This window comes from Melanerpes formicivorus, unplaced genomic scaffold (genome assembly GCF_026170545.1).
Source record: "Melanerpes formicivorus ecotype bairdi unplaced genomic scaffold, bMelFor1.0.p_v2 SCAF_34, whole genome shotgun sequence".
NCBI classification, from domain to species: domain Eukaryota; kingdom Metazoa; phylum Chordata; class Aves; order Piciformes; family Picidae; genus Melanerpes; species Melanerpes formicivorus.
The window spans coordinates 986739-995810 of NW_027142386.1; the positions used below are offsets into that span (position 1 = coordinate 986739).

Consider the following 9072-nt stretch of genomic DNA (forward strand, 5'->3'; position numbering starts at 1 on the left):
TCCAGGGCTGGCCACTGCCACTCGGGGCACCCCCAACCCACCCCACCCCCAGTCTGGAAACAGTCATCAGTGGCACGAGTTGGGCAGAGCTCAGCCTTTCCCTGGCACCAGCTCCAAACCCACTCCAGGAGCCCCAAGTGGGTGATGCCCCTTTGGGGTGCCCCATACCCTACGGGGACACACACCCACCTCACCTCCCCCCCCACCCCGGGCACATTCCTGTCCCTGCCTGGGCCCCACGGTGGCACCCACCAGCAGCAGGTTGGGTTTCAGGCGAGGGGGCTCTGGCATAGCCAGGGACCTGCTGGCCTCCACCGGAAGGGAGATAAGGGCCAGGTCCCTGACCTGGAAAGGCAGAACCTGGCCAGCATCCATCCTGGGGACAGGGACAGGCTGCTGGGTAGCTGCTTTGCTCTGAGGGCTCAGCAAGGGGACACGAAAGGGGGGGACCCCCACCCCCGCTTAGCTTGGGGGTCGCTGGGGTGGGGAGGGTGTGGGATGCCCTGGGTTGGGCTCCAGCTAGGAAGGGGCACAGGGGAGGGGGGGTGACGATACACAGCTTTATTTTCTGCAGCAAAAATAAATTAACATCTTTCCCCTCCAAGTGCCTCCCAACCCCCACCCCCATCCCCACCCCCCAAGTGCCCCCCAAGGACGGGGCAGGATGCCGGGGGGGGACACACACAAACCCCTCAGTGCGTGGCTGAAGCATTTCCAGCCCTTTAAATTCTCCCTTTCTTGGGGGGGAAGGGAGGGTCCTCCGGGCGAAGGAGGCCAGGGGAGGAGGAGGAGGATGCTCAGGGGGGCTGGGGGCAGCTGCGGGCTGCTCCCCGCACCAGCCGCTCCTCCCGGGGAGTCCAGGGCCGGGCGTAGCCCTCGGTCGGCAGCAGGATGCGGTTGAGGGTCTGCTCGTGGTTGACGTGCCGCCAGGCCATCAGCAGGTACTCGCCCCCCTCCCGCAGCGGGGGGCAGCCGCAGGCGTTGGGCACCCACAGGTACTCTCGGGAGACCAGCGGGAAGCGCTGCCGGTACCGGCTCTTCACCTCCACCTCGTAACGCGTCTCCCGCCCCACCGAGCGCCGCGCCAGGATCCGGCCCTGGAAGACTGTGTGAGGCGACGATGGGAGGCACCCGGAGCTGGGCACCATCCCCCTGGCGTCCCTCCAAGCGCCTTCCCGGCCCTGGCACCCACCGAAATCGCTGTGGCAGAAGTGCCAAATGCGCTGGGAGCGTCCCTTGGCCGGGCGGCACCTCCCGCATCGCCCTGCGAGGGCAAAGCGGCGGCAGTTTAGCGGGGGGGAGGAGGGGGGGGAAGAGGGCACGCAGCACCCCCACCCCCTCTCCTGCAGCTGTGGGAGGGGGCATTGGGGGTCTCTACCCCATAAGGAGTGAGGGAACATGCTGGGTGCCTGGGGGGCCTGGGGAGGGTTAAGCCAGGGGGCCCTTTTTTAGAGTCCCTATCCCATGGGGAACCCCTGGGGCTCTTCAGAACCCTCCCCACAGCAGGAGAGGAGTGGGGGGGCTGTGGGGACCCCCCCAGGTGGGGAGCAGGCACCTGTGGTAGCCCTGGTCCCATCCTGGCCGGGAGGGCTTCTCGGCGGCGGCTCCGTGGCGAAGCCTCCGGACTGACGTGGTGGCAGCGGGGCTGGGGTCACCGGGGGCTCCGGGGGTGGGGGGCTGCCAGCCCCCCGGGGCTGGGGCTGCCGCAGGGGGCTGGAGTTGGCACGGCCGGGCTGGGTGTGCTCGTGGGGCAGCCAGAACTGGTACTCGATGCCGGGGTTGGGTTCCTGCAGCAGAACCTGCGCGGGCAGGGGCAGAGCTAAGGGGCAGCGATGGGGACCGAGGGGCCAGTGCCCCCCAGCCCCACGCCACCCTCACCATCACGTGCAGATCCTCATCGGTGGGTCCGGGCACCTCCAGGGTCTCGGTGCCGTCGGGGGTGCGGGTGTAGAGCAGCTGGGTGCCAGCCACCTCGTACGGCCCCGGCCAGGCTATGGACCAGCCTCCGTTGAGCACGTAGCGCCCATCGCTCCTCATCAGGGCTGTGGGAGGGAGCACGTCCGGGGACCGAGCACCACACAGCCCCCAGGACCCCCGCACTGAGCTGGGCTGGAGGCTTGGGGGCAGCCCTGACGCCCGGGTCCCCACCGGAGGCCTCTCCCGGAGCGGGGAGGGCAGCGTGGGCTGGGAGAGCTGCGGTCAGGGCTCGGGAGAAAGCTGCTTCCTTGGAAGATCTTGGATTTGGTCCCAAGCTGGAGCCAAACCCTGGTGTGCAGCCGCCCCCGAACAAAGCCCCCAGGTCGTGGTGCCGGTGGGGAACAGGACCCTGAATGCATTGGGGAAGGGGACAGGGCGAGGGCCTGGGGGTCCTGGGCTGGGGGGGGGGATGGCCCCGCTTCAGCTCAGCCCTTCCCAACATCCACAGCTGTGACCTCTGGACAACTGCCCCCAGCGCCGCCGAGTTCATTGACCCCACGGTGCTCAAAACAGCGTCTGAGGAGGCGACCGGCACGGCACGGCACGGCACAGCTCGGCATAGCTGCTCCCTGCCCATCCCTGCCCGGCCCGGCCCTGCCCTGCCCTGCCCGCACCCATGGGTGGCACCATCCGGGGCTGACTGGGATCGAGTGGGCCCCAGACAGGACAAATCCTACCGAGGTAGTTGCGGCTCTTGTCTGTCACCTTGATGTGGGTGGCCCCGGCCGGGATCTTGGTCACGTTCATGTACCCAAAATAACCTGGCAGAGGTGGGGCAGAGTCAGGGCAGAGCTTGGGCACAGCCTGGGGGGCAGGAGAGATGGGGTGGGAGGGGACCAAGCAGCTCTGGGTATGGGGCAGCCCTGTGCCAGGCACCAGCGACATTAACCCAACCTGTGCTGGGACAAGTGGGGCACCAAAGGATGGCTTGGGGGGGTGTGGGGGTGGTTCTGAAGTGCCATCTGGGGCTGTCCACCCTCCCTGCAGCCTGGCTTGGGACCCCATGGACACTGGATAAGGACACACAGACCCCGGGTGCCACCCAGGACCCCCCAAACACCCCTGGGGACCCCGAGGACCACAGATACGACCCAGCCATGCCTCCCCCTCCCACCCCGCCCCCCAGAGGAGCGATGCCCCCTACAAGGAGACAAAACAACCCCAGCGAGGGGTCTCCTCCGAGCCCACTGCCCCTGTCCCTGCGTGCTGGGGACAGGAAGGAATCAGGGTCGACAGCCCAGCGGCGGCGGAGGGGCCAGGGGGAACGGAGGCAATGCCTTGGGGACACAGGGTGGGGTGGAGGAGGGGGACAGGGGAGCCAAGAGCCAAAGCATTCACCCATGGAGGGGGCCGGGGCAATGGTTCATTCACCGGAGGGGGGCTCCGCGCCCTGGAAGAGCCGATGCACGAAGTGGCACTCGCGGTGGCCGCCGCCGCACCGCCCGCAGGCGTCGGGCCGGGAGCCCGAGCCCAGGATCCCGTCGCAGCCAGCGCTCTGCGGGGACCGAGAGCCGGCCTCAGGGCGGGGGGTGAGGGGAAGTGGGGAGCTCAGGGGCTGGGGGACTGGGCACCCACCAGGCAGCGCCCACCAACGCAGAGGTCAGGGGAGTCCGGGCCGCAGCGGGTCCCATCCAGCACCCGCCCGAAGGTGTAGTAGAAGTTGTGCCCCGCGGCCAAGCAGTTCAGGTCGCAGACGTTGGGGGCTGAGGGAGCCGAGGGGAAAGGGAGGAGGTGATGCTAGTGGCAGCCATGACCCTCCCCCCCGCCCCAGTCAGCCTGGCGATGCCACCTGCCGCCCAAGGACTCACCTCCGTGGAAGGGCACCCACTGGTACCGGGCTGGTGTGCCCAGGACGGGTTTGTTGTCATAGAGGGAGCACTGCATGGCACGGAAGGGCACCGAGCCGCTGGGACAGTCCTGCAGGAGCGGCAGGGGGCAGCTCCGTGGGATGGGGGTGGAGCTCCAGGGGATAGGGATAGAACTCCATGGCATGGGCAGGATGGAGGCCCAAGGGATGGGCAGGATGGAGCTCCATGGGATGGGCAGGATGGAGCTCCATGGGCTAGGGACAGAACCTCATGGGATAGGAAAGGAACCCCACAGAATGGGGATGGAGCTCCATGGGGTGAGGAGGATGGAGCTCCCTGGGTTGGGGAGGATGGAGCTCCATGGGTTGGGGAGGATGGAGCTCCATGGGGTAGGAATGGCACCCCAAAGAATGGGGATGGAGCTCCATGGGGTGGGCAGGATGGAGCCCTGCAGCGCCAGGCCTGAGGCTGGCTGTGCCATGCCATGGCCCTCAGGCTTACCTGGAGCTGGCAGAGTCGGTACTGCCGGGGGTCCCCAGGGCACTGCTCCTCCTCAGCAGACCTGCAGCCACAGCAGCAGCGTGGTGGGGCTGGGACAGGGTCTCCCTGTGTCACCTCCCCTCCCATGAGGCTCTCTCCCTGTCTCCAGGACACCACCGAGCCACCAAGCCACGGCTGGGCTGGGACTGATGCCTCCCAGCAGGCACCACCGTGCCCCAGAGGGTGCCACATCCTGCCAGAGCTGCACCCCGGGTTGGAGCCACCAGGGCTTGGCTCCTCCTGTCTTCCCCAATCCCAGCAAACCAGGCTGGGATTTGGCCAAGGTGCCAAGGGATCTGGGTGCCACAGGGGGATTGGGTGCTGCAGAGGGTCTGGGGACACCTCGGGGGGGACCATTCTGCCCTGCCCCCCACTCACCGCAGGCACCTCCGGGCACGCAGGGCCACGCCGTCCCCGCAGGAGCTGGAGCAGGAGCTCCAAGGTCCCCAGGGCCCCCAGGCCCCCTGGGAGCGAGCAGGGGCTGGGGGCTCAGGGACCAGCGCCGACGTCCCCAGGGCTGGGCTCTAGGTGGAGGAAGGAGACAGTCGGCACTGGGCACCCAGCCCCCCCAAGGGTGGCACCGGGCACCCCTCAGCCCTCACCTGTGCCATGCCAACGCCGCAGCCCAGGCTGAGCCAGGCCAGGAGCAGAAGCCGCCAGGGCCAGCAGCACCTGCGGGAGCAGAGAGCCCTGAGGTCGATGTCCCCAGGGAGCAGGCTGGGGGCTGGCAGGGGCATGTGCCACATGCTGCCAATGGTGCCACCGTGCCCACCCCCTCTCACCCCTCCCAGGGACCCCCCGGCAAGGAGGAAGGAGATGAGATGGGTGAGGGGCAAGGCGAGGACACAGCAGGAGGATCCCTGCCCCCCCCAGTGGCACCAGCTGGGCGCATGTGGTGAGCCAGCAGTGCCAGGCAGGTGGCTGCCAGCGAGTGGGCAAGGCTGGGTCCTGCACGCGTGCCCAGGCAGCAGCGGGCACCGGCGATGCCACCACCTCACCCCCACCCCGCGGCGGGGAGCTGGGCTCAGCTCGCTGCCTGCCGGGGCAGGACCAGACCTGTGCCGGGGGGGGGGGGCGACGAGGGGCCGGGACACGAACAGGATCCGGCCCCGCCGAGGGGTGAGCAGCATGGGGGGCAGCGGGGGGCCCCCCCCGGGGTCCAAAGTGCCACACTCTGGAGCACCCCAACCCACCCAGTCCGGGGGCGCAGGGGGGGTGCGAAGGGGTTTGGAGGGGCTGCAGGGGGGCGCAAGGGGCTAGAGAAGGGGGGCGGGGGGGGTGCAAGGGGATTTGGGGGGGGCTGAAGGAGGGTGGAAGGGGCTAGAGAAGGGGCGCAGAGGGGTGCGAGGGGATTTGGGGGGGGGCTGAAGGAGGGTGGAAGGGGCTAGAGAAGGGGTGCGGGGAGGTGCGAGGGGATTGGGGGGGCTGCAGGGGGGTGCAAGGGGCTAAAGAAGGGATGCGGTGAGAGGGGTGCAAGGGGATTTGGGGGGGTGAAAGAGGGTGCGGGGGGGGGGGTGTGCCGGGAGGTCTAATGGGTACAGGAAGGGTGCAAGGAGGTGCAAGGGGGGGAGATGTAGAGACCGCGGTGGGGGATACGGTTGGGCCCGGGGAAGGGGGGGGGGGGGAAGGCTGCAGGGAGGTGCAGGAGGAAAGCAGAGGGGCGCAGGAAAGCGCCGGAGGGTGCAGGGGTCCCAGCCCCACGTCGGGGAATCCCCCGGTCCAGCCGGTTTCCTCCCGCCGCTCAGCTCCTCCGGGTTCCACCCCCCCCCCCCCCCCAACCCCCTCCGCCGCCGGCCCCGGGCAGCGCAGGCGATGTTGGGGGACAGCGATCTCGGTACCGTCACTCCCGGAGCTTCGTGGGGTGGGGGTCCGGAGCCCGGTAAGGGTCGAGTGATGCCCGGGGCAGGGGGGGGGTGGTGGGAGGGTGTTGGGGCACCGTGTGCCTCAGTTTCCCCGTAGGAACGGGGCTGGGGGGCTGGGGGGGGTGGTTAGTTAAGCAGAAATCAAGACCTTACCTCGCACCCTGGGGTCCCCCGTGGGGAACGGGACCTCCGGGACCCCTCCCCGAGGCCATGCAGCGCTTTCCTCCCGGGTGTCCCAGCGGCTCGGGCCCTGCTCGGTGTCCCGGTGGCGGGGCGGGGGGGACCGGGACGAGAGGGCATCGCCTGCGCAGCTCCGGGGGAGGGGTGGTGGTGGTGGCGTTGTGGGGGGGTTAAAAGCCGGGCGAGGCTTTTTCCTTCCCCCCCCCCCCCCCCAACAACAACTCCTCCCGTCCCTCCCCGCCGCGTTATTAATATCCAGCCCCAAAGGTGCGCCCAGCCCTCCCCCGGCCGCCCGTTAACCCTTTGGGGTCCGGAGCTCCTGCGATTAAATGGGGTTGGGGTCCTGGGGCGGGGGGGGAGGGGAGGGAGGGTGCCGGATGCTGGGCGGAGCCCAGCATCCGGCACCCTCCCTCCCCTCCCCCCCCCCCCAGGACCCCAGCCCCCCAAGGAAAAGGGGCAGACAGGACCCCACCACTTGGTCTCATCCTGATCTGCGACCCCTTGATGTTAGGGGGTGGAGGGGAGGTGTATTGGGGTGCCAAGGGCTTGGCACAGATCGGGGTGCTGGGGGGTGTCGTCGCCCCCGTTCTCCGCTCCCCCCCCCCCACTAATCACTCAAACCCAACACCCTCAGGGCTCCATCTCCAGCCTGGAATGGAAAAGGTTAAGGCGTCGGGGTGCGGGGGGGGTGTCACCTGGGGGGCGCCCCCCCCCCAGCACCACCCCCCAGCCACCGGCGGGCACAGCAGAGCGGGCAGGATGGCGCCCGGGCACGGAGGGGATGAGCGCCCGGGGTGGTACATCCAGGACGTGGGCACTGGGAAGCTCTACAAGCGAGGACGGCTCCTGGGGGAGGTAAATCCTTCAGCGCCCCCCGCCCTGGCTTCATCTTTGCACCCCCCACCCCCCGTCCCCCGTCCCCGCTGGGCACCCCAGCAGCATCAGAACCCCCCCGAGGTCCCCGAGGTGTCCTGCTCTGAGGGGCAGCCACCCCTGTGCCCCCCTGGGGAAGGGGAAACTGAGGCAGTGGGGAGATGCTGGGACCAAGCTGGGTGTCCCCTCAGCTCCTTGACCCCCTGGGAACGGCACATAGGCATCCAGAACCCCCTTTCTGCCACCTCGGGGGTGCCAGGCTGCCCACTCCAGCATGATCTGCCCTGGCACGGTGCCTGCTCTGAGGGGCAGCCACCCTTGTGCCCCCCTGGGGAAGGGGAAACTGAGGCAGTGGGGAGATGCTGGGACCAAGCTGGGTGTCCCCTCAGCTCTTTGCCCCCCTGGGAACGGCACCATGGGCACCCAGAGCCTCCCCTTGTGCCACCTCGGGGCTGCCAGGCTGCCCACTCCAGCAGGCTCCCTCTGGCAGGGCGCCTTTGGGTACTGCTACCAGCTGACAGCGGTGCCCAGCGGCAAGGTGTACGCAGCAAAGGTCATCCCAAGAGCTCGGCTGGCTGCGGTGGGCATCAGGGAGAGGGTGAGTCCTTGGGGGGGGCACACAGAAAGCCCCCAGGGAGGTGGGGGGGGTGATGCCCATGGGCACGTCACAGAGCTCTCTGCCTTTGCTCCTTCTCATCGTCCCTGGTGGGTGCCCATCCTGGCATCCCTCCCCAGAGAGGGGGGCGGGTGGGGAGGGTCCTAGGATGCAGAGGGTCCTCGGGGCGGGGGGGGGGGGCGCTGTCGGGCTGTGCCGCAGGTGGAACGCGAACGGGAGCTGCTGTGCCACCTGTGCCACCGCCACCTCGTCCACCTCCACGGGCACTTCGCTGACCGCAGCCGCTTCTACCTGCTGCTGGAGCTCTGCAGCCGGGGGGTGAGCGCAAAACCAGCACCCCCCCTTTCCCCTTCCCCGTCCCCCAACCCAGCAACCCCCTCCCCGCGCCAGGGCTTCACCAAGACCCTCGGCTGGCACCCTGCTCCTCTCCCCAGTCCCTGGCTGACATCCTGCGGGCGCGGGGGAGGCTGCGGGAGCTGGAGGTGAGGTTCTACCTCAAGCAGATCATCGCGGGGCTCAGCTACCTCCACGGGCAGGGCTTCGTCCACAGGGACCTCAAGCTGAGTGCGTGGGGCAGGGCTGGGGGGTGGGTAGGGGGCTTGGGAGGGTGGTGAAGCCCCTCCCCCCTTTCCCCCCCCCCCCCCCCAGCCTCCCCTCGCCCCGCCTTGGGGTCATTTTCTTCATCTCCCTCTGCAGGCAACTTCTTGGTGACCGAGAAGATGCAGGTGAAGATCGGGGACCTGGGGCTGGCACAACGGCTGGCACCGGCTGCCCGGCGCTGGGGGTGAGTCGGGTCGTGGTGCTTGTCAGAGGGGGTGCTGCCAGGCTGGGTGCCACCCTCCTTGTCTCCCAGTGTGCTGCCAGGCTGGGTGCCACCCTGCTTGTGTCCCCCTCCTCGGGGTGCAGCCAGGCTGGGTGCCACCCTCCTTGTCCCCCAGGGTGCTGCCAGGCTGGGTGCCACCCTGCTTGTGTCCCCCTCCTCGGGGTGCAGCCAGGCTGGGTGCCACCCTCCTTGTCCCCCAGGGTGCTGCCAGGCTGGGTGCCACCCTGCTTGTGTCCCCCTCCTCGGGGTGCAGCCAGGCTGGGTGCCACCCTCCTTGTCCCCCAGGGTGCTGCCAGGCTGGGTGCCACCCTGCTTGTGTCCCCCTCCTCGGGGTGCAGCCAGGCTGGGTGCCACCCTCCTTGTCATCCTCCCTTCCATCCTCCCCTGAGTGCT

The 9072-nt window shown here is 69.1% G+C and overlaps 2 protein-coding genes across 4 annotated transcripts; one reads left to right on the forward strand and one right to left on the reverse strand.

The window, feature by feature from the left end:
* Positions 1-554: 554 nt before the first annotated feature.
* On the reverse strand, positions 555-6587 carry ADAMTSL5 (ADAMTS like 5). 3 transcript variants are annotated; one of them, XM_068156291.1, is made up of 12 exons: positions 6341-6587; positions 4928-4997; positions 4704-4849; positions 4287-4347; positions 3786-3894; positions 3553-3680; positions 3349-3472; positions 2655-2738; positions 1879-2042; positions 1556-1799; positions 1193-1264; positions 555-1097 (listed from the first exon to the last, which is right to left on the reverse strand). In XM_068156291.1, the coding sequence occupies exons 1-12, from the start codon at positions 6397-6399 to the stop codon at positions 562-564; spliced, it is 1797 nt and encodes a 598-aa protein (XP_068012392.1). In that variant the 5' UTR covers positions 6400-6587; the 3' UTR covers positions 555-561. The 3 variants fall into 3 exon arrangements, with proteins under 3 accessions (XP_068012392.1, XP_068012394.1, XP_068012393.1); XM_068156292.1 differs by having other exon boundaries at positions 700-1105; positions 6341-6585; XM_068156293.1 differs by lacking the exons at positions 4287-4347; positions 4704-4849; positions 4928-4997; positions 6341-6587 and having other exon boundaries at positions 3553-3714; positions 3786-3868.
* Positions 5435-8644, forward strand: LOC137450013 (serine/threonine-protein kinase PLK3-like). The gene is made up of 6 exons (XM_068156143.1): positions 5435-5444; positions 7002-7222; positions 7731-7838; positions 8058-8174; positions 8291-8420; positions 8553-8644. The coding sequence occupies exons 2-6, from the start codon at positions 7022-7024 to the stop codon at positions 8642-8644; spliced, it is 648 nt and encodes a 215-aa protein (XP_068012244.1). The 5' UTR covers positions 5435-5444; positions 7002-7021.
* Positions 8645-9072: the final 428 nt, after the last annotated feature.